The 25,747-nt window shown below is 41.5% G+C and overlaps 1 protein-coding gene across 1 annotated transcript in view; it reads left to right on the plus strand.

Annotated features, from left to right (window-relative positions):
- Positions 1–22,186, plus strand: part of LOC112230496 (neuropeptide FF receptor 2-like) — a 41,661-nt gene extending 19,475 nt beyond the window's left edge. Inside the window, exon 4 of the mRNA XM_024396787.1 lies at positions 21,395–22,186. Within this exon, the coding sequence (XP_024252555.1) occupies positions 21,395–22,186 (792 nt within the window). The remainder of the gene's footprint in view (positions 1–21,394) is intronic.
- Positions 22,187–25,747: the final 3,561 nt, after the last annotated feature.

Here is a 25,747-nt window from a genome sequence, read left to right on the forward strand (position 1 = left end):
TTCAGTAACAGCTTAACCAAGAACCCATACATTTCATACCATAACACAATAGTATTAAAGGAAATGGTTCTTAAATAAATGTATACATAATTAATAATTTCAACTATAATTTCCTCCAACAATCCTCCCTTTGATTAAATATTATACATTCAAATCTACATCTAATTTTATCAAACATAAAAAATAAAAATATGAACATACTTATAACTAACCTTATTATAAAGGTTTATCAGATTTATCATACGAATAGACTTATAATTAACCTTATTATGAAGGTTTATCAGACTATTCACCCATCATTAATCAAATCTAACCTTAACTCCAACTGTTTTTAAACCTACATCAGAATCATAACTCTTCTTATCAGGATTTTCGTTACAATCTTTATTAAAAAACAGTCTATACATTGAAACATTACATTGAAAGAAAACATCTACATTTCCTAAACATCAAATATGGTCTCCTCGCGAGTGAAAGGATCCAGATTCTTCTATTACGTCCAAGCCATGTATTTTGTATTCCACTGGTCAGTGCTTAGGATTGGTCCATTTATCTCCATCTGAAGTGTCATCGATTTCTCCAGAGTCCTGGAAATAATAACTTTCATACACGCAATCAACCACGTCCGTATAAAACTAACACAATCACACAGGTGAATGTAGCCCGTAACACAGTGATCATAACATTTTTCCATTTTCCAAACGTACTATCAAACCCAATTAGTCAAGGAAGTATCCACCCCAGAGTTTTCTGCCAAACCGTGAGCCAGGGTGGTCAAACCAGCTGAGGCTTCGGGCACTGATTCGTCCGGAGCTGTGTTATTTGGGATGTAAGCACAAACATGGTCCTGATAATCACGCATACTTCTCCCTTTTCAGCCTTTAACATATCTAATGCAATTCTATTCTGCCAAGCCATCCAGCTGGTTGCTTCAGTCTGTTCTGCAAAACCTTTAATAGCATCTCTGGTATACTTGTTAAAGCGCTGTTGATTATCATAAATATAATTAATCCAGTCCACGTTCTTATTGAGAGTAGACCCCCCAGAAATGCTTAACTCTAATCCTGCTAGGATCTGATTTCTTGCTTTGACTCATCTGGCACCCCCCTTGGAACCCCAATGTTATCAATGTGTACTTAGTCAATAAGAGACCCGGCTGGAATAGCTCTTTTCTCCCATTTGGCTATACTTCATGTCTTGGTGTCGAATGAGTGTCAAAGGCATTACAATGGAGCATAATCCTGTCCAATCTGTTGGTAAAACCTCGCCCTGACATCATTTCCCAAGAGTACTGTACCGGGCCAAACGGTAATAATCTCCTCCGTTCACTGTAAGGGAGGAACCTGGGGATTTAAATAGTGCAAATCAATACAACTGTCATTATCTGGCATTCCTGCTTTCGTGAACAGCTTTACCATACCGGCCCAAACTCCTCTACCCAGAACCGTACTAGGGTGTCGACCAAGACCTGGTCATATCCATACTACAACCCTAGATTCTCCTTCATTTCTGTTTAAAGGGTTAAGGGTATCTTTATGCAATATACATCCCTCTCTCCTGATTACAATCAAAAACTCTCATCTTCACTCTACTCTACCTTCTTCCATACTGGGCGAGTGGATTCATATAGCCCTCTCTCTCCAAATGAGCTATGACCTGTGTCCATGATCAATATGGGAACCTGCACCGATATATGCCATAATGGCTCAGAGTCCTAGACTGCCATGTAGTTAGAGACTCCATTTTGGTCTACATAAAACTCCATTGAGAGATCCTTCCCAACCTCTACTCTAACTTCCTGTCTACCCAGATCTAGGGATCTCTTATGCTTATTTTGGAACAAAATCCTCATTGTCTAAACCATGGGTCAAATTACCACTCTCCGCATACTCAAGTAGGACGTGCTGTATCAGGAATATGTCACCCACGATAAAACAGCTCAGACGAACAGCTTCCATGTGAAGCCCCACCCTCTCCCCGAGAACACATCACTTAGCAAGAGCCAGACACATCTTCACTTCTATGAACAACAACAGTGAGGAAAGGACAGGTAAGGTATTTTTCATTCGAGAGATGGCCCCCAGAATTCTGTTAATTCCAGTTCTCCTCTCGAACTCTGTTATTGTTCGACAGTGTCAGTGTGTCTTACCCTCCCGCAGTGCGATATGAATCCGGGTAGCTCTTTCAGCTAGCTGTCACCAGGAGTCCTTGGTATGGTCCCCCCAACAAGCCGCTGGGACTGGATTGAGTGACTTCACCTGTAGTTCACCTATAGTGCATAAAATCTTGGACATACAGGTTTGGTTAACAAACAGTTTCATTTGTTCTATCTGATTATTAGCTAAAAAAAATTGTATTAGTTAATTATCCTGTAGGTCACATCCTATCCTAGAACACAATTTACCCATCCCCCTTTGTTACCTGGCTCTGCCCAGGTAACAACCTTGCCTACTCTTAAACAATGACTTAGGTAAGATTAGTAAATTATCCTAATGTCTGACATCATCATGTAGGAGCCCCTTTTAGTTTTCCACATGTCCAATTCTCCCTTGGGCGTCCATTCATGTCAATCCTGTAACAATACTCTGTCAAGTTTCTTATCTACTTTAAGAACTATCTGTGCTACTTATATATTTTATATATTATTACCAATTTAAACCGTAACCCATTTCTCTCATATCTCTCAAATACCACTAAGCTTCTAACTGTTTGACTTTATCTAAAATCATTGATTTTAGAAAAAACATGTCTATGAGTGGCTTTTCTCTAAAGTCCTTACATTTCCTTAATCAATCTATCTTAATCCTAACAATGATCCTAAATCATCACAGATGTCCTATATTCCTGTTAAATGTAGTACTATTTAAAAACTTCTAATAATCAAACAAAGTCTAATAAATGCTAACCATATCAAAATCCTTCCTACACTAACAAGCCCTTTCCTTCAGGGACCCTCAGTATTCTATCTGACAATAACATGAATTTAATATGTGTTGCAAAGTGTGGAATACCTTATCTACAGTAATTTACCACCCCTAAAAGCTGTAACTTATTTGTATATGTAATTCCCTGCCCTATTGGCTTAATCTATCTCCTATCCAAACCTCAATGTATCTTATCTTCCCCTAATTATTCTCAATGATAAATATGACTTTTTCTCTGTTACTATACCAAATCATTAATAGCCCATTCAAAAACTTTACAGCTAATGTTGTAAAACAGAATCCTGAACCACTTTCTCATTTGCGGTTCAAACAATAATTCTAACCCCCTAACCAAAACTCCATTATAATGAATTTACCTTAAAACTAGTAACTCAATATGACCATATTCATTATACAAATGACTCTCCCCTGAGGCTGATCAGACCTCAGAAGACAGTCACGATAAGATCAATAGGTCATAAAATCAAAAAATTCACTTGTATAATTAAAACTCATAAACTAAAAACTCATAAAGTTCCATATGTGAGCGTGCCTCTTTAAAATACCTTTGCACTAAAACAAATAGTCCTAACAATTGTTTTATGTGTATATACTTGCAGACCTGTTTTAATTTGGTCGTTTATGGCCTCATTCTCCCCAAGATTATAATCCCAGGAAACTTCTAAAATTGAGACACCTAAACATCAATTTTCCCAGAAGAACACAACACGCCTAACTAGCATTCACTCTGCTACTTCCGATTCAGAAACTCAAAAGTGAACTATAAACTAAACCTAATGATGATTCCCCTTTAACTCAAATCATTAATCATAAGTTTTAAACAATGTCAATGTATATGTTTACTTAAAACCTGTTAGGGCAAGGTGAGACGTCTGCGTCTCACATAGCCTACAGGAAATGGAAATGCGCAACGCCAAATGCTAATAGTACTCGCTAAAACTCAAACTTTCATTAAAACACACATGCAGGGTACTCAATTAAAGCTACACTCGTTGTGAATCGAGCCAACATGTCAGATTTTTGAAATGCTTTTCGGCGAAAGCATGAGAAGCTATTATCTGATAGCATGCACCCCCCCGCAATACCGGAAAAAGACGTAAACAAAGGAATTAGCGTAGCCGGCGCTACACAAAACGCAGGAATAAACTATAAAACATTCATTACCTTTGACGAGATTCTTTGTTGGCACTCCTATATGTCCCATAAACATCACAATTGGGTCTTTTGTTCGATTAAATCCGTCCATGTATGCCCAAAATGTCAATTTATGAAGCGAGTCAGATCCAGGAAAAAGCAGCTTTACAAAACGCTACGTCATTTTTTTAAATTAAAAAAGTTGCCGATAAACTTCGACAAAACACTTCAAACTACTTTTATAAGCCTACTTCAGGTATTAGTACACGTTAATAATCGATCAAATTGATCACGGGGCGATCTGTATTCAATAGCAGCAGTTCTTGAAATGAAGCTCCGTTTTCTCTCTATCAAAAGTTCAAGATGTGTACTTGATGACAGGCAGGGTCTATTTCTCATCTGACCAAGGATTAAAATCAATGCAATTGACAGTACTGGCGACATCGTGTGGAAGCTGTAGGCATTGCAAGCTCATCGCTATCGATTTTCCCTTCCCATTGACAATACAGGCAACTGGCGGAAGGATTTCATTTTTTTTGTGTGAATAGTTTTCCTTGGGCTTTCGCTTGCCCCTCACGCTCTGTTATAGCCACAGACATGATTTAACTAGTTCTATAAACTGCAGAGTGTTTTCTATCCAACAATACTAATCATATGCATGTGCTATATTCCTGGCATGAGTAGCACGACGTCGAAAATTTGCGCGATTTTTAACAAAATGTTGAAAAAAAAGACCCGAGCTCCAAGAGGATTCATTAAATGAACATGTTACCCTTAGATACAATTAACCTGATAACATTATTGTATTACTTTTTCCCCTTTGCCGCAAATGTCGTACATTTCTCAGTGTAAGAAATCCTAATCCCAGATATTTACTAAAAATGTAAACTTGTTTTCCCTTGTCTCCTTCAACTAACATATTTTAGATAACTTCCATCCGTCCCGGTATGAAGAATCCTACTTAAACACGCCAGAATACAATGTTTACCTAAATTAAATCAAACTCCAAAATTGACCATAACTAGCAAACAAATAAACAAACCAAATCAGCTAAAAACAAAGTATACGAAAACTCACTACTATAAATGCTTCAGAAACTCAGAAACTCAGAAACTCACGTTTACATCTCGATAAAACAAAACATCATCTGCGTGTTCCTCAAGAAAAAAACACAACTTGACAACTTGCCCCTGTTACAGATGTCTAGTATCAGGGGAATAGCTCAAATAACCAAATTCAACCTAGCTAGTTTCCCAAAACATATGCAATTATGTTTTACTATAGAGGTTGCTTTTCAACATTAAATACCCTAACATTGTTCCACATAATGGAAACAGTGCTCAAATTCACTGGTGTTACAATCAAACCAGGAATCAATAACCATCAGAATCCATTATCACGATGTTTTACGATTCAGACATTCAATCTCCCTTTCTCATGGCCTAATTACAGTCCAAATAAGCGCCACAAATCAATGATACCCACCTAGCGAATCAGCTGCTAGTTTTTAGCATCTTTCCTGACGACTTACATACTCCTTTTAAAAATGTATTTCGACATTTTTATCAACTTCTGAAAAGTGACTCAACACAATAATGCACCCATTTTCCTTCTAAAAGACACAAACCATTTTCTCCGTTACCCCCAGTCACGACATCATTTCCGTGGCGACGAAAGCCTCGCGAGTGATGTCATCAACAAGCGCTCAACCTCGACTCAATTCGCAACGATTTCCAATTCATTGTAAATAATGGTTGGCTGTCTGCAGCAACAGTATTTCGGGTTTGATAAACCAAACCTAATTTATCACATCTGTTGAATCCTGAATTAGAGTTTACAACATCAATCAACATCTCTCAATTCGCTAATTTTATAAAAACATTTCGATGGACACAAATCTATCGTAATTGTTTCCCCGTTATTATTCAGAATTAATTAATTAATTTAATTTAATTTGATTTAAGTTACTGTCTCGTCTTTGATTTAGCATTTTAATTACAACTCTATTCCCAATATATTATTCCCAACAGATCATTTAGTGAACAGACATCGTCTTGCATCAAAATTCGCTTCGTTCTTATTTTAAGTTGAATGAATTAGTCTTTCAATTTGAACCAAACAAACTATTTAAAACGTCCAGTTTATATCTTATACCAATACTAGTGACTATAACTTTCCCTGCAAAACAATTAGTTTAAATTGTTAACCTGTTGAGACAGCTGGTTCCCAATTGGGGACCAGCCCTCCCACCGTCAGCAGGAATGTGGCGCATGGAACGCAAAAATATTCTTAAAAATATTTAACCTCCACACATTAACAAGTCCAATAGCTCAAATGAAAGATAAACAACTTGTTTATCTAGCCAGCAAGTCAGATTTCTAAAATGTTTTACGGCGAAAACATAGCACATATTTATGTCAAACCACCACCGAAGACACACCGAAGACCAAGCTAATTTCCATAGCCAAATTCCACAAAATATGCAATCACCAAACGCAGGATTAAAAGAAAAATAATTGCACTAACCTTTTGAAGTCTTCATCAGATGACAGTAATATAACATGTTACACAGTACATTTTTTTTTTCAATAATATGCTATATATATCCATAAATCTGTTTACAATGACGGCATGTTCAAAAAAATGCTACTCAAATGTCCGGAGAAATGACGATAGCTCCAGCATATGCCGTCAGCTAACAGTGGAATACACAACATAAACTTAGACTAAATATGCATGTTCTACATATGTATAGAAAGATACACTTCTTCTAAATGCAATCGCTGTGTTACTTTTATTGTTAACGTTACAGATTTCGTTCACTAGGCTATAATATGAGTCGGCGCTCAGGAATTAGCATTTTTACTCCTCTACTTCGGAGTCCACAGAAACCCATAATAAACACATAAATCTTCCCTTACCTTTGCTGTTCTTCCATCAGTAGACCTGGAAGAGTTTATACTTACCAAAAACAGCTTTAGTTTGGAAGTCTGTGTCTTTCGGTGATCAAACACGACACATTTCGGTTGAAATGCAGCCAAAAGTCAAGTGGGTGCGCACCAAAACGTCGAAATTACATATTATATGTTGACTAAACTTGTAAAACTATGTTCAAAACACAGCATTAGCATGTTATCTAGCTTCATAGCAATTTTCAGGACGAAGAGAAACACAGCGCGCGTAAGAGTAGGCTGTTTTCTCACGCGACCGCAAGGTTTCGCCCGCCAAACCCCTCGTGAGCGCGCGATTCTCGCAATGAGAAGCCCCATTGAAAGCTGACATCGAGCTGAAGAGATAGGAACTGTTCCCAGGACTGTAAGTGCTTGGGAAGGGTGGGGGCGATGACGTCAAAGTTGGGCCAACTTTTATGATGACAAGAGAGACTTTGGGAGAATGAGTGCCCTGAGAGTTCTGCTTTACCTAGAGACATAATTTAAACGGTTTTAGAAGCTTTAGAGTGTTTTCTATTCAATAATAATTTTTATTTGCATATATTAGCAATTTTTGACAGATTTTTTTTCTGTTTACCATGGGCACCCAAACTCCCCAAAGGGGGCAGCAATCAGCCCTATCCTTAACAGGTTTTAAGGTCGGAAGTGCTATTACTACAGTAGCAACAGTAGCAACAGTCTCTAGTCAGGATTTGTCCTCGTCGCTATCCAAGTCAGATTTTGGGCGTCTCTCTCCTTTTCCCTTTTTGCCCCCCTGTCTCTGTGGCTTTTGTTTACAATATCCACATGGAGCCTCGCATTCCCTGGCGAAATGTCCGTTTTGATTACAATTATAACATTTTAGCTCCCCTTTTCCCCCTTTATCTGACGTTCCCTTTCTATACGCACCCGTCCTGCTCTCTCTGTTCTCTGTTGCTTTATCTTCTAGTACTGTATCTAACTGCCATTAAAAACTCATCTTTCCTATTCTCTTTTTTCCTTTTTCCTGTCTGCCCGTGCTTCATGGTGGACCGCATATCTTTTTACCTCTGAGAGTTGCCAACCCCCACCCCACTAAGTTATTTTTCACCTCTTTACTGATTTCAACACACATTCCAGTTAAAAAGGCTATTTTTAGTTGCTGATAAGGGGTATTTTGATCCCCGGGGACTGGTTCTGGTGTACCACTGTTGGCATTAAATACATCTTTTAAACGTTCTAGGTACTGACTGACTGTCTCATTTTCTCCCTGTCTACATTCAGTTACCTTAGAGAAGTCGGCGTGTCGGTGGTAATGTTCAGGTAGGTTAGCGCAGAGTTCTGTAATTTTTGCTCTAAATGGCTCCCCAAGTACCGCGCTCCACTGTATAATGTCCCCATTATTCCCCGTTGGCACCCAGGCTCCGCGCACAGCAAACCAATCCTTCCCCACTATGGTTCTAACTGCTCTTTCCACCTCCCCTGTGTTTAGCCTGAAGGGGGGCAGAGTATCTTGGTTCTTTACGTCTTTCTTTTTTCTATCTCCTTCCACTCTTTTCCTGGCTTCCGAAAGCCAGACCCTGGCTGTGTACAACCCTTGTTTATTCTGCTTCTGCATGTCCTTGCCACATTCCTCTGTTTTATAAGAAATTCTAACTTGTCCACATTTAGATGCCCATCAAAACCATATTTCTTCCTCCATTTTAGACCGAAATCATTGTTTCTCTTGTCTTTCTGTTCCATATAACGCTCATCTCCCGTTAGTTCCGGGGCTTTTTTTTAGGCATTTCCACCCATTCTTAATCCTTACCGTTACTAGTAGCTATGGTATTTAATCACTTATCTATGCCTTACTATATTTAATTTTTAATTCTATGTGCGTGTGGTTCTACGAATTTGCAATTTACCGTTACTTGGTTACTTAGTCTTTTCTGTCTGACCATGTGTGTGTCCCTTTAAAAATAATCAGTATGTATTTTCCTTCCTGTGAACCGCGTCCATAGAAGACTTTTGATCGGACATCACATTTCACCCATAGGATATTCCTTTTGGGAATTTCAACGTTAATGTCTCATATCTCACTACTCTAGACTAAGTTAACCTCTCCTGTGAACCACGTCTATAGAAGACTTTTGATCGGACATCTACATTTCACCCATAGGATATTATTTTTGGGACTTTCAACGTTAATGTCTCATATCTCACTACTCTAGACTAAGTTACTTCATCCTTTGATATTAATTTCTTTCAGCATTGTACAGGTTCAATTATTCTGTTTGCCTAGAATTACCCTGCATTCTCACCAAGCCTAATTTATCCTCACCTGTTATATATATATATCTTATCTGCTACTTCTTGATAGTCAGACTACTTCCCATATACAGATAGACTACTCAGGTTCAAACTTTATTTAGGTATGTTTTTTGAATTAATGGCTATCCTATTTGTACGGAACAAGCGTCCTAATTCTCCAATGCGTACTATATCTCTCCTTAATAACCTTCTGGCTTGCAAAACCAGGATTTATTAAGCTCTAGTTTATTTATGGTAGCGCACCTTACCACAGGTCAATTTCAGACCTGCTTCCTTCCTATCGATTTTGGTTAAAACCCAAGGTAGAAACCCATTTTATTTTATCAGAATATTCAAGCACCTATTATTGATCAAATTCAACTCCTTTATAACATTTTAATCAATAGATATCCTACATAATCCCTCCCAAATTCGAGAATAAAGGCTACTATACCTGCTGCCGGCTGGGAAAAGCACTGTTCGTTGTATCTAGTCACCCTCCCTGATTTCTGTTATAATACGCAGGCCTGAATTTTAACCTCAATTCGGAGGCCAGGACTTTTTTTTTTGTAAACGGGTGTCTCCCGTCCTTGCACAATTTTCAGCGTACTACCTCCAGATAACTGCGAGGGGTATTTAGATCCGGCTCAAAGGACCAATTGTTAGAGGAATTCTAAATTCCCATATGTTTTGTAGCCAAAACCAAATTCGCACTCTCTCTATTTCATAATAAGTTGTAAATGTATTATTTATGCATGAAATAGATCGAGACCTTTCTTAAAAGTCAGGTATCAGCGTTTAATTCAAGAGAATACTGACTCAAAATACAAAGAACATTACATTTTAAGGAGAGAACAGAAAATGACATCATCAGTTTCTCACACTCTCTCCGATCCACACAATAGCGCAGTGTCTTCAGGTCTGGAGATGTCTTCTACTCACCTCATAAAACAAACATTCCAATCTGTCTAAAACATATACTTTTCTCCACTAATGGAACATCAAACAAACATTCTTATCTGTCTGAAAAGATATATGCCCTCCTTTCTCCCTTAAACCCGCAAGGTACAGACAATTAATTTGTTTTACTTACATTTTCAGTAACAGCTTAACCAAGAACCCATACATTTCATACACAATAGTATTAAAAGAAATTGTTCTTAAATAAATGTATACATAATTAATCATTTCAACTATAATTTCCTCCAACACAAGCAAAGGTCACCTCCTTGAGGAGAATGAACCCCTTGTATGTAGCATTGGGGAAAAAGAGTTGGACATGAGAAATTACATGCTATATTTTTTTGTAGCTATCTATTTACCACCACAAACCGATGTTGGCACTAAGACCACATTCGACGAGCTGTATAGGGCCTTAAGCAATGAAGAAAATGCTCATCCAGAGGAAGCTCTCCTAAGTGCATCGAAGGCGTCATCCCCACAGTGACCGTACATACATACCCCAACCAGAAGCCATGGATTACAGGTGACATCCGCACTGAGCTAAAAAGTAGAATTGTCGCTTTCAGGGGGTGGGACACTAACCTTTGAGGCAAGCAACACTGAAGCATGCATGAGCGCACCCGCTGTTCCAGACGACTGTGTGATCCTGCTCTCTGTAGCCGATGTGACTAAGACCTTTAAATAGGTCAACACTCAAAGCGCATCACTAAGCTAAGGACCCTGGGAGGAAGCACCTGCCTCTGCCTCTGCAACTGGATCCTCGACTTCTTGACGGTCCACCCCCAGGTGGTACGGATAGGCAACAACCTATCTGCCACACTGATCCTCAACACCTGGGGCCTCTCAGCGGTGCATACTTAGTCCCCTCCTGCACTCACTGTTCACCCACAACTGTGCTTGCGGCCAAGCACGACTCCAACACGATCACTAAGTTTGCCAACGACACAACGGTGGTAGGCCTGATCACCAACAATGATGAGACAGCCTAGGGAGGAGGTCAAAGACCTGGCAGTGTGGTACCAGAACAACAACCTCTCCCTCTTCGTTATCAAGACAAAGGAGCTGATCGTGGACTACAGGAAAGGGAGGGTCAAACACACCCCCATCCACATCGGTGGGGCTGTAGTAGAGCAGGTCAGGAGCTACAAGTTCCATGGTGTCCACATCACCAACAGTCTATCATGGTCCAAACACGCAAAGACAGTCGTGAAGAGGGCATGGCAACGCCTATTCCCCTTCGGGAGACTGAAAATATTTTGCATGGGTCCTCAGATCCTCAATAAGTTCTATGGTTGCACCTTCGAGAGCATCCTGACTGGTTCCATCACCGCCTGGTATGGCAACTGCTTGGCATCCGATGACATGGCGCTGCAGAGCACTACCAGAGCACAGGCGGTGTCAGAGGAAGGCCCTAAAAATGGTCAAGGACTCTAGCCATCCTGGCAGTAGGTGCCAATGACTGGCTGTTTGGCTGTCTACATACTGCCCATGCTCAGAGCCCCCGCTAGCTCTTCCCTGGCTGGCTCTGGTAGTGACTTCCCCAGTCAAACCACATACAGGACACGTTTTCAAATAAATACACTAGGGAAATAGGTAGTTTTTTGGGCTAGATTATAGATGGGCTATGTACAGGTGCAGTAATCTGTGAGCTGCTCTGACAGCTGGTGCTTAAAGCTAGTGAGGGAGATAAGTGTTTCCAGTTTCAGAGATTTTTGTAGTTCGTTCCAGTCATAAGCAGCAGAAAACTGGAAGGAGAGGCAGCCAAAGAAAGAATTGGTTTTGGGGATGACCAGAGAGATATACCTGCTGGAGTGCGTGCTACAGGTGGGTGATGCTATGGTGACCAGCGAGCTGAGATAAGGGGGGACTTTAACTAGCAGGGTCTTGTAGATGACATGGAGCCAGTGGGTTTGGCGACGAGTATGAAGCGAGGGCCAGCCAACGAGAGCATACAGGTCGCAATGGTGGGTAGTATATGGGGCTTTGGTGACAAAACGGATGGCACTGTGATAGACTGCATCCAATTTGTTGAGTAGGGTATTGGAGGCTATTTTGTAAATGACATCGCCGAAGTCGAGGATTGGTAGGATGGTCAGTTTTACAAGGGTATGTTTGGCAGCATGAGTGAAGGATGCTTTGTTGCGAAATAGGAAGCCAATTCTAGATTTAACTTTGGATTGTAGATATTTGATGTGGGTCTGGAAGGAGAGTTTACAGTCTAGCCAGACACCTAGGTATTTGTAGTTGTCCACGTATTCTAAGTCAGAGCCGTCCAGAGTAGTGATGTTGGATAGGCGGGCAGGTGCAGGCAGCGATTGGTTGAAGAGCATGCATTTAGTTTTACTTGTATTTAAGAGCAATTGGAGGCCACGGAAGGAGAGTTGTATGGCATTGAAGCTTGCCTGGAGGGTTGTTAACAAAGTGTCCAAAGAAGGGCCAGGAGTATGCAGAATGGTGTCGTCTGCGTAGAGGTGGATCAGAGACTCACCAGCAGCAAGAGCGACATCATTGATGTATACAGAGAAGAGAGTCGGTCCAAGAATTGAACCCTGTGGCACCCCCATAGAGACTGCCAGAGGTCCGGACAACAGACCCTCCAATTTGACACACTGAACTCTATCAGAGAAGTAGTTGGTGAACCAGGCGAGGCAATCATTTGAGAAACCAAGGCTGTCGAGTCTGCCGATGAGGATGTGGTGATTGACAGAGTCGAAAGCCTTGGCCAGATCAATGAATACGGCTGCACAGTTATGTTTCTTATCGATGGTGGTTAAGATATCGTTTCGGACCTTGAGCGTGGCTGAGGTACACCCATGACCAGCTCTGAAACCAGATTACATAGCAGAGTGGGTATGGTGAGATTCGAAATAGTCGGTAATCTGTTTGTTGACTTGGCTTTCGAAGACCTTAGAAAGGCAGGGTAGGATAGATATAGGTCTGTAGCAGTTTGGGTCAAGAGTGTCCCACCCTTTGAAGAGGGGGATGACCGCAGCTGCTTTCCAATCTTTGGGAATCTCAGACGATACGAAAGAGAGGTTGTACAGGCTAGTAATACGGGTGGCAACAATTTCGGCAGATCATTTTAGAAAGAAAGGGTCCAGATTGTCTAGCCCGGCTGATTTGTAGGGGTCCAGATTTTGCAGCTCTTTCAGAACATCAGCTGACTGGATATGGGAGAAGGAGAAATGGGGAAGGCTTGGGCGAGTTGCTGTGGGTGGTGCAGTGCTGTTGACCGGGGTAGGGATAGCTAGCTGGAAAGCATGGCCAACCGTAGAAAATGCTTATTTGAAGTTCTCAATTATAGTGGATTTATCAGTGGTGACAGTGTTTCCTATCTTCAGTGCAGTGGGCAGCTGGGAGGAGGTGTTCTTATTCTCCATGGACTTTACAGTGTCCCAGAACTTTTTTGAGATAGTGTTGCAGGAAGCAAATTTCTGCTTGAAAAAGCTAGCCTTGGCTTTTCTAACTGCCTGTGTATATTGGTTTCTAGCTTCCCTGAAAAGCTGCATATCATGGGGACTGTTCAATGCTAATGCAGAACGCCATAGGATGTTTTTGTGTAGGTTAAGGGCAGCCAGGTCTGGGGAGAACCAAGGGCTATATCTATTCCTGGTTCTACATTTCTTGAATGGGGCATACTTATTTAAGATGGTTAGGAAGGCATTTAAAAAAAATAACCAGGCATCCTCTACTGATGGGATGAGATCAATATCCTTCCAGGATACCCCGGCCAGGTCGATTAGAAAGGCCTGCTCGCTGAAGTGTTTCAGGGAGCATTTGACAGTGAGGAGTGGAGGTCATTTGACTCCTGACCCATTATGGATGCAGGCAATGAGGCAGTGATCGCTGAGATCTTGGTTGAAGACAGCAGAGGTGTATTTAGAGGGCAAGTTGGAGGGTGCCCGTGTTTACAGCTTTGGGGAGGTACCTGGTAGGTTCATTGATAATTTGCGTGAGATTGAGGGCATCAAGCTTAGATTGTAGTATGGCTGGGGTGCTAAGCATGTTCCAGTTTAGTTCGCCTAGCAGCACAAGCTCTGAAGATAGATGGGGGGCAATCAGTTCACATATGGTGTCCAGAGCACAGCTGGGGGCAGAGGGTGGTCTATAGCAGGCGGCAACGGTGAGAGTTTTGTTTTTAGAGAGGTGGATTTTTAAAAGTAGAAGTTCAAATTGTTTGGGTATAGACCTGGATAGTAGGACAGAACTCTGCAGGCTATCTTTGCAGTAGATTGCAACACCGCCCCCTGTTGGCAGTTCTATCTTGTCTGAAAATGTTGTAGTTCGGGATGAAAATTTCAATTTTTGGGGGTCTTCCTAAGCCAGGATTCAGACACAGCTAGAACATCTGGGTTGGCAGAGTGTGCTAAAGCAGTGAATAAAACAAACTTAGGGAGGAGGCAACTAATGTTCTAATAGCTAATAGCTTCTAATAGCCTTAATGAAACTAAGGCTATTACGATTACAGAAGTCCTCAAAAGAGATCGCCTGGAGAATAGGAGTGGAGCTAGGCACTGCAGGCCCTGGATTCACATCTACATCACCAGAGGAAGAGAGGAGGAGTAGGATAAGGGTACGACTAAAAGCAATGAGAACTGGTCGTCTGGAACGTCTGGAACAGAGAGTAAAAGGAGGTTTCTGGGGGCGATGAAATAGCTTCAAGGTATAATGTACAGACAAAGGTATGGTAGGATGTGAATACAGTGGAGGTAAACCTAGGTATTGAGTGATGATGAGAGACATATTGTCTCTAGAAATATCATTGAAACCAGGAGATGTCATCGCATGTGTGGATGGTGGAACTAATAGGTTGGATAAGGTATAATGAGCAGGACTAGAGGCTCTACAGTGAAATAAGCCAATAAACACTAACCAGAACAGCAATGGACAAGGCATATTGACATTAAGGAGAAGCATGCTTAGTCAAGTGATCATAAGGGTCAAGTGAGTAGTGAGGTTGGTTGGGGTCACGGCGATTCAGACAGCTAGCCGGGCCATCTGTAGCAAGCTAGCCAGTTATGCATTAGGGGGCGCTATTAAACATTTTGGATGAAAAACGTTCACGTTTTAAACAAGATATTTTCTCACGAAAAGATGCTCGACTATGCATATAATTGACAGCTTTGGAAAGAAAACACTCTGACGTTTCCAAAACTGCAAAGATATTGTCTGTGAGTGCCACAAAACTGATGTTACAGGCGAAACCCAGATAAAAATCCAATCAGGAAGTGCCGCATTTTTTTAAACCGCCTCATGCCAATGACTCCTTATATGGCTGTGAATGAGCTACGAATGAGCTTACGTTTTCCACGCATTCCCCAAGGTGTCTACAGCATTGTGACGTCTTTTTAGGCATTTCCATTGGAGAATTACGTAAAATACTGAGGTAGCCATTTTTCCAATGGCTTCTTATGAGAAACCAATTGCCTCGACGGATATATTATCGAATGTATATGTTAAAAACACCTTGAGGATGGATCCTAAACAACGTTTGCCATGTTTCTGTCGATATTATGGAGCAAATTTTGAAAAAAAGTTTGGCGTTATAGTTGTAGCATTTTTTCGGTCGATTTCCCAGCCAAGCATGATGAAAAATATTATTTTTGAAAAAAATAAACATTTGCTATCTAACTGGGAGTCTCCTGAGTGAAAGCATCTGAAGTTCTTCAAAGGTAAATTATTTAATTTGGTTGCTTTTCTTATTTTCGGAAAAATGTTGCCTGCTGCCAGCAGAGCCTAGCATAGCATTATGCCATGATAAACTTACACAAATGCTTGTCTAGCGTTCGCTGTAACGCATATTTTGAAAATCTGAGATGACAGTGTTGTTAACAAAAGGCTAAGCTTGTGTTTGAATATATTTATTTTATTTAATTCGCGATTTTCATGAATAGGAAAAGTTGCGTTATGCTAATGCATTTGAGGCTATGATTACGCTCCCGAATACGGGTTAGCAGGATGAAGGTCTGTTTTTAGCCACCTCGTGCATTTCCATCGGTAGGATTAGTAGGGTTCCGTGTGGTAGAGGGGATCAATCCAATTGGCAAAAAAAATAGATATAGTTATAGAGGCCCAAGAAAAAAAAATTGTCCGATAGATCTATTCAGATAGCAGCCGATAAGACAGCTAACGATTTGCGGGCCGCAGATGGACGTTCAGGTAACGTCGCGACGGAGGAGCCAGCTGGATAACTCCCTCGGGCAGATAACGTCGGTAGTCCAGTTGTGAAGGCCCGGTGGGGCTCCACGTTGGCAGTAAAAAGGGTCCGGATAGGTGATTGTAGCCAAGGAGTGGCTGATGGAACTCTTCAGCTGGCTAGATCCGGAATAATTGATGTTTGCTCTGGGGTCGACGTAAGCCGATAGTCACACGGATAGCAGCTAGCTGCGAGATCCAGGTATAAATGTCCAGAGCTTGCGGTTGAAATCCGGGGACATAGAGAGAAAAATAGGTCCGGTATGTTCCGGTCCGAGCGGCGCCGTACAAAACTGGTGATAGATTTTCAAGCTAAAGGATAGCTGATGACCACAAACTGTGGTTAGCTGAATACTAACGATTAGCCAGTAAAGACGCTAACTAGCTTCTGGCTAGCTTATGACTAGCTTCTTATTAGCTTCTGGTTAGCTTCAGGCTAGCTTCTGGTTAGCTTCTGGCTAGCTTATGACTAGCTTCTTAATAGCTTCTGGTTAGCTTGAGGCTAGCTTCTTGTTAGCTTCTGGCTAGCTTCTGGTTTGCTTCTATGGAGGATTACAGATTTGAGGTAAATAATACTTTTAAAAAATATATATAAATTGGTGAGGCGGGTTGCAGGAGAGTGTTTTGAAGTTGAGTTTATGGAAAAGAAAAATATATATATATAAAAAGGTATGCGAAGAATGTTGTAAATATATATATATATATATATATATATGGGACACGACAAGACGAGGACAAAGGACTTCTGACTGCTATGCCATCTTGGTGAATACAAAATGATGATGCAGAACATGCTAAACTCCGCAGAGCATGGGTGGGACAGGTGTATTTCTTATCTTTCAAATCTAACAGTAGAGGCACAGCCATACCTATCCATAAGCATGTTCGATTCATAATTGACAAAAACATATGTGAGGGGCGATTATTTCTGATAACTGGGTTACTGTATGGGCAAATAATTACGATCATAAATATACACTGCTCAAAAAATAAAGGGAACACTTAAACAACACAATGTAACTCCAAGTCAATCACACTTCTGTGTAATCAAACTGTCCACTTAGGAAGCAACACTGATTGACAATAAATTTCATATGCTGTGGTGCAAATGGAATAGACAACAGGTGGAAATTATAGGCAATTAGCAAGACACCCCCAATAAAGGAGTGGTTCTGCAGGTGGTTACCACAGACCACTTCTCAGTTCCTATGCTTCCTGGCTGATGTTTTGGTCACTTTTGAATGCTGGTGGTGCTTTCACTCTAGTGGTAGCATGAGACTGAGTCTACAACCCACACAAGTGGCTCAGGTAGTGCAGCTCACCCAGGATGGCACATCAATGCGAGCTGTGGCAAGAAGATTTGCTGTGTCTGTCAGCGTAGTGTCCAGAGCATGGAGGCGCTACCAGGAGACAGGCCAGTACATCAGGAGACGTGGAGGAGGCCGTAGGAGGGCAACAACCCAGCAGCAGGACCGCTACCTCCGCCTTTGTGCAAGGAGGAGCAGGAGGAGCACTGCCAGAGAACACCAAGATTGGCAAATTCGCCACTGGCGCCCTGTGCTCTTCATAGATGAAAGCAGGTTCACACTGAGCACATGACAGAGTCTGGAGACGCTGTGGAGAACGTTCTGCTGCCTGCAACATCCTCCAGCATGACCGGTTTGGCGGTGGGTCAGTCATGGTGTGGGGTGGCATTTCTTTGGGGGGCCGCACAGCCCTCCATGTGCTCGCCAGAGGTAGCCTGACTGCCATTAGGTACCGAGATGAGATCCTCAGACCCCTTGTGAGACCATATGCTGGTGCGGTTGGCCCTGGGTTCCTCCTAATGCAAGACAATGCTAGACCTCATGTGGCTGGAGTGTGTCAGCAGTTCCTGCAAGAGGAAGGCATTGATGCTATGGACTGCCCATTCCCCAGACCTGAATCCAATTGAGCACATCTGGGACATCATGTCTCGCTCCAGGTCCAGGTCTGGGAGGAGATCCCTCAGGAGATCCCTCAGGAGACCATCCCTCAGGAGACCATCCGCCACCTCATCAGGAGCATGCCCAGGTGTTGTAGGGAGGTCATACAGGCATGTGGAGGCCACACACACTACTGAGCCTCATTTTGACTTGTTTTAAGGACATTACATCAAAGTTGGATCAGCCTATAGTGTGGTTTTCCACTTTTACTTTTGTGTGACTCCAAATCCAGACCTCCATAGGTTGATCAATTTGATTTCCATTGATAATTTTTGTGTGATTTTGTTGTCAGCACATTCAACTATGTGAAGAAAAAAGTATTTAATAAGAATATTTCATTCATTCAGATCTAGGATGTGTTATTTTAGTGTTCCCTTTATTTTTTTGAGCAGTGTATATGCATCTAAAACATACTCCTGCTTTCATGTCGAAAAAGATAACCCTGTTCAACAAGCATTGTTTCCTTCGGAGTGCTGGCTGGAGATTTTAATTGTACCCTCAACTCAGGACAAATCATCTCAAGTCCCCACCACACACCCTAGATTGGCAAGAATGTTGAACTCTCTTTCTAAAGACATGGGACTGATAGATATCTGGAGAGACAAATAGCTCATCTATACATACTACTCCAATGTCCATAACACCTACTCTCGGATAGATTACATTTTTATCCCAAAGATTTTCATAAATTCTGCCACTTGTACAATCGGACCCATAGCACTTTCAGATCACGCCTTTGTCCACCTCCGCTTTGACCTCAAGTAAAAACGTACTGAGCTGGAAATTCAACACCTCCATGTTATCAAACAAATCATTCCATACATTGGTTACTACATGGATAGACAACTCCACACAAGACAACAAAGACTCCTGTTTCTCCGGCCACAATATGGGATGCTGCCAAAGCCACACTAAGAGGTCAACTAACTGACCTCTTAGTGTGGCGGCAGGTAGCCTAGTGGTTAGAGCGTTGGGCCAGTAACCGAAAGGTTGCTGGATCGACTCCTGTACTCTGTCGTTCTATCCCTGAACGAGACAGCTAACCCAATGTTCCCCGGCTTGATGACTAACTGGTGTCTCCAAGTGGCCACACATCTCTCCAAAATGTGCACAGTTCCTAAGCATTGAAATCAATGCACTTTTATGACTCAAAGAAGAGTCTTCAACTATAAGGTCATTTTTTGAGCTCTTCTACCGGTGCCGTTGAGAAACAAGAGCAAGCACACTGGTAGATGTTTCATTTGGAACACAACCCTGCATCCACCCCATCACACATTATAAATCGCAATCTGGGTAAGGTGGGCATGATTTGAATGCTTGTTCAATTGCCAACATGACTAGCTAAGTTATAAAATACGATCTTGCTGTGTTAGGCTTCCACAGGAAAATTCAGATTGTTATTTTAGTGCGCATAGAAAGGAGTCTTGAGTGCATTCAGGTGCTTGTGCCATGGCAAATTTTCTTCACAATAAACAGACATAGGCTCATGCTGTTTTTTATGTGTCCACTTTCTCCAAAAACTCTGTTAAATATCTGCTCTGAATTAAGATGCAAATACGTCGGCAGGAAGAATGGGGTGTCAGCTATGACATGACACCTTGAGTTAGAAAAAATACTTTTTTAGTTATTGAATTACAGTAATTGAAGTGGATTTACACCCGGTAACAGAATTACGTTAACGGAATTACATTATGGGTCCCTGATCTGTACTACATTGAAATGCATAATTATGGATATTAATGTCATTCTCTTCATGGTGATGTATCCTAAATAGGTACACAAAGGTAGAAATATGCAATATCATCCATTGCATCTATTGGTATTATTCTACACACTGGCTATTATTCTAATGAGCTCTGACCCCAAACCCAATTTGGTTGGTCCGCACTGTGAAAATATGTTAGTGCTTGCGTCCATATCAGTTCGCATGCATTTGAGTGGTTACATACAATACATTTTGACAGAATGGCTGTGACAGAGACTGTTGTCGTACTCCCAGGTAAAGCCCCTGCTTCCGGTACCACTGAAGTTGAGATGTGCAGTTTGATTCATTTTTTTTAACAACTCTTTTTACTGACTTGAGAGTCATGATTTGTTTTTCTGAGTGACTGGTTCATTTTAGTTGTTAGTTTGACCCAATGAATTCTAGGTCCATGCTATCCGGGGTGCAATTAACCTTTTGCTGCAGTGGGCTAAATCAGGGTCACAGTGTTTATTGGTAGTCTTAAACAAATCTACTTTGAAATGAAAGCATACACCTCACACACATGGTTATGGCCTTAAAAAAAGACACCTGTACAATGTCAGATATAGAGTTTGCATCCCAATATATACCCTGAATATACAAAACATAAAAAATACCTGCTCTTTCCATGACAGACTGACCAGCTGAATCCAGGTGAAAGCTATGATCCCTTACTGATGTCACTTGTTAAATCCACTTCAATCAGTTCAATCCACTTCAAATCCACTTCAATGCACTGCATTCGGAAAGTATTCTGAGCCCTTGACTTTTTCCACATTTTGTTACATTGCAGCCTTATTCTAAAATTGCTTAAAGTCTCCCCCCCCCCTAAAGCTGTCTGTCCTCTACAGAAATGTTTCCCAGTTGAGTTGCCCCAGTCAGATCCAGAGCCTTCACCTGGTGTAACGTCATAGGCAAAATTACAGGCTCTGTCATGCACTTGAGGGGCGTTGCTTACTAGCCCATATTTTTTTCTCTAGCAGCCCGTGGGGAATTGTTTTACCTTTTTTAAGAGTATTGCCATCTATTATATTTTATTGGCAAATTTAAACCAAATGTAACTTGCAACATGGTCTTTAAGGTGCTTGAGTAGGCATCAGAGCAATTTATTTTTTGTGTGACGGTCACTTTGTATGTATTATAGTGTGTTGTATGCTGCAAAATTACTGGCCAAATTGCATCATAGAGGACATTAAAGTCAATTTAAATTAAATGAATCTAGTTTAAAAAAATCTAATCTTATCCAAGGTGACCAAGGAGCAGCGTGTCCTGATTCTACTGGGGGACGGCTACAACAACACACTCCCAATCTACTGGTGCCGTGAGAACTGGCCCAATCAGGAAATGAGGAAGATCTACACCACCGTCCTATTTGCTAACATCTACCTAGCCCCACTGTCACTCATTGTCATCATGTACGTCCGCATTGGATTCACACTCTTCAAGATGGCTGTACCCGCCTCAGGCCGGGGAATCAGTAGTGGCAGCAGCGGTGGGACGAAGCCCGGCCTGGACAACCACCGTCAGACGGTGTCGAAGAAGAAGAAGAGGGTGATCAAGATGCTGCTGATGGTGGCGTTGCTTTTCATCCTGTCCTGGCTGCCGCTCTGGACGTTGATGATGCTGAGTGACTACGCCAGCCTGACAGCGAGCCAGCACCGTGTCATCAACATCTACGTGTACCCGTTGGCCCACTGGCTGGCCTTCTTCAACTCCTCCGTCAACCCCATCATCTACGGTTTCTTCAATGAGAACTTCCGCCGGGGGTTCGAGGCTGCGTTTAAGTTCCAGCTGTGCGTCGCCTACATGGAGCGCCAGGTGATCTACTCGCGTCGTATCCAAGGCAACGCAGTGTTACCTGAGAACCTGCATCTGCCCACCAGGCCCGGCTCGGCAGGGTCAGGATTGGCTTTGGTGAACGGGAAGGGGCTGGGCCGGGAGGAAGTTGTCAGGCGGACGTCAGGCGAGAGGTTGTCGGGGAGCAACATGAAGGAGCATGATCTGATCATGGAGGACCTGGAGAAGGTATCCCAGATTTAAACATGTCATACTGTATGTGCCATTGGGACATGTATTCAGATAACCTGGAGATTGTATCCCGTATTTAAAAATTACAGTTAAACATTTGTACTGTTGCATGAACTGTAATACACATACATGTAATGTACCTATATTGTGCAATAGACATTCAGGGCACAGAGAGGACACAGGCGGTGGGTGTTCCAAATCGCACCATGTTCCCTATATTGCACCACTTTTTACCAGGGCCCATTAGGGACGCAGACGCTGTGAAGGTATTATATCAGAGAGTCAAACCAACCACATAGAGAGAGGCCCTTGAGGGCAAACTTGACTCTTTAGGAACATTTTTAAATATAATTCTTTCCCCACAGCACAATATCTTGTTGTGTTGGTTTATTATGTGATTAGTCACCCATTCACATCTTGGTATAGCATAAGCATGTACTATCCCAGTAACAAAATTACATTGGAAACACATCTAAAATATGTTTTTTTTTTAGAAGTTGAAGTTATGTTAATTTTAGGTTCTGAATGAAAGGTGAAAATACGTATTTTCCTTGTGTTAAAAATACGTATGTTTCAGGTGTTGGAAATACGTATTTTCTTGACATTGAAAACTTATTTTCAGGACTTTGAAATCAGGCTCATTTTCTATTCTGAAGGAAAGTAGAAAATACGTATTTTCCAGATGTTGAAATCAGGTATATTTTTTATTCTGAAAGTTGAAAATACTTATGGAAGTTGAAAGTACATATTTTTGGACCATTATTGAGAGACACTGATTGTGGAAAACAGGGAAGATGATTACTAGGGAATTACTTTCTTGCTTTCCTGATTTTTACATTTACAATAATTAATTTGCCTTCTGCAAAATAAATGACTCATGCATAGTAATCAGGGGTTGGAGTCGGTTCAGGGAACAGAGACGAAAACTGAAAAATAATGTCATTTTTTGAAGAACAGAAATGGAACCGGTTATGAAAGTGATCTATAGTGTTCTGGAACATAACCATTATTTAAAATAATTGGGAACTGGTTATTAACGTTATTTTACATTCCAAGCATTTTTTCTTCAGTCCCACAAAGAATGACATCAAAGCACCTATGCAAAGCACTCACTCTGTCAACCAGAAACTTCTCCTCACATTGTCTGTCTGCCTGCCAGCTAGTTTTCTAGGGTAGTTAATGATACTCTAGTTATCACGTTTCACATTGGATTTATTATCAACAAAAAGGTTATATGTGTTTTAAATTCTGGTGTTGCTGCACACACATACTTGTCAGCTAGCTCTGGTCCAGGGCGTTGAGCTAGCCTTGTTGTTGAGCCAAGTCTCGGATGTTCACAGTTCCTCCATATTAACTCTTAAACCCTCCTCCATGTCCACCTGTCTCTCTCGCTCTCTCTCTCTCCACACCCCGCAAAAATTTGAGTCGCATCTTGCGCCCTACACTTGTCTGTCCGTTAATCAGGGCCAGCCTTAGGCATAAGCCACATAAGCGAACACTTAGTGCCCAGTGAACTTGGTAAGTTAGTCTAACCAGCCATCTAAACTTGTAGTCAAATTACCAACCGGTCACAGAGGGCAGAGGGGTTCTGACCTACAAGGGGCCCCATTGATGTTATTAGTCACTCAGATATCATATTTCAGTGAATATGACCTATAATTACTTACAATATGAGTGAAATAGTTTTACTTCCCAAAATATTTTAATGAAGTATGTTAAAAAGCTGCTTGTGTTGGAATGGTGTAACATACCTCAACATCAGAATGGTGTGGATGCATACAGGTCATTAATAATATTCATGCGAGTAGACCACTGATTGGCCAGCTCATCCTAATCAGGAGTAAGACATCATATAGCAAGCATTGTAAAAAGTTTTGAGTTGAGGTTTTTCTCCAATTTATGCTTTGGCCACAAATATAGGACGAGTCATCAACATTTCCTGGGTATGAGTTAACAGAATATGTTAACTTTTAAAAGTGAGATTTTCACTGGACAGTTACTTTAACATGGCATAAGTCATGGCAAAATGTGTAGAATGTCAGAAAATGTGCTTTAAAATTGCAAAAATGTATCACCACCCGATTGCAAAATGAGTAGAATTGCAGTATATTACTTATAACATTTCTAAATCTTCTCTCCACCCCATGGCAAAATGTATAGAATTGCAGCAAACTTGCTTTAAAACGGCAACATTTTCACAACACTCCATGGAAAATGTGTAAAATTGCAGGATATTAACTCCACAAAATAAATACTCTCCACTGTCAAGTTGGGGGCCCTCGAGGTATGAGGTGGGGGGGTGGGATGGGGGTTAAATGTCACAAGTTAAAAAAGGAACATAAAGGGACGATAAAAAACTGTACTTTATTCTGGTTCGAACCAGTTCAGAACTTTATTATGCTGATCGGGACAGTGGAAAGGTAGAATTTTTTGGGGGGTTCTGCTCAGGACTAAACGATTGGAAAATAACTTAGGTTCCAACCCCTGATAGATAATAAAGAATTGTGTATGTTATGTTATATGCCAATCTGTATATGGGGAGAAGTCTGATTGGAAACTACAACATTAACAATAGAATACATTTTGATTTCAGCATCATCTTGTATTATACTGCACTTTGATAGTCTTATCTTACAGAAAAAAAGACATGATTTAACGTGTGGAAAATCACGATGTTTATTTATACAGTAATTATTATTCAACATGTCCTCACCTGGGATTTTAACTCACAACACATCTGCCACGCTGATCCTCGACACTGAGGTCCCACAGGGGCCCGTGCTTAGTCCCCTCCTGTACTTGCTGTCCTCCCTGACTGCGTGGCCAAGCACCATCATTAAGTTTGCTGACTACACAACAGTGGTAGGCCTGATCACCAACAACGATGAGACAGCCTATAGGGAGGAGGTCAGAGACCTGGCAGTGTGGTGCCAGGACAACGACCTCTCCCTCAATGTGAGCAAGTTTAAGGAGTTGATCGTGGACAATAGGAAAAGGTGGGCCGAACAGACCCCCATCAAGTTCCTTGGTGTCCACATCACCAACGAACTGTCACGGTCCAATCACACCAAGACAGTTGTGAAGAGACTTTTTCCCCCTCAGGAGACTGAAATATTTGGCATGGGTCCCAGATCATTAAAAAGTTATACAGCTGCACCACCGGTTGCATCACCGCCTGGTATGGCAACTGCTCTGCATCGGACCGTACGGCGCTACAGAGGGTAGTGTGTACGACCCAGTACCTTATTTGGGCCAAGCTTCCTGACATCCAGGACCTATATACTAAGTGGTGTCAGAGGAAGGCCCAAAAAATTGTCAAAGACTCCAGTCACATAAGTCACAGACTGTTCTCTCTGCTACCGATTGGCAAGTGGTACCGGAATGCCAAAGTCTAGGACCAAAAGGCTCCTTAACAGTTTCTACCCCCAAGCCATAAGACTGCTGAACAATTAATAAAATGGCCACCCGGACTATATACAGTGTTTTTACACTGCTGCTACTCACTGTTTATTATCAATGCATAGTTACCTTACAAATGACCTTGACTAACCTGTACCCCCGCACATTGATTCG

Source organism: Oncorhynchus tshawytscha, linkage group LG33 (assembly GCF_018296145.1).
Source record: "Oncorhynchus tshawytscha isolate Ot180627B linkage group LG33, Otsh_v2.0, whole genome shotgun sequence".
Taxonomy (NCBI): domain Eukaryota; kingdom Metazoa; phylum Chordata; class Actinopteri; order Salmoniformes; family Salmonidae; genus Oncorhynchus; species Oncorhynchus tshawytscha.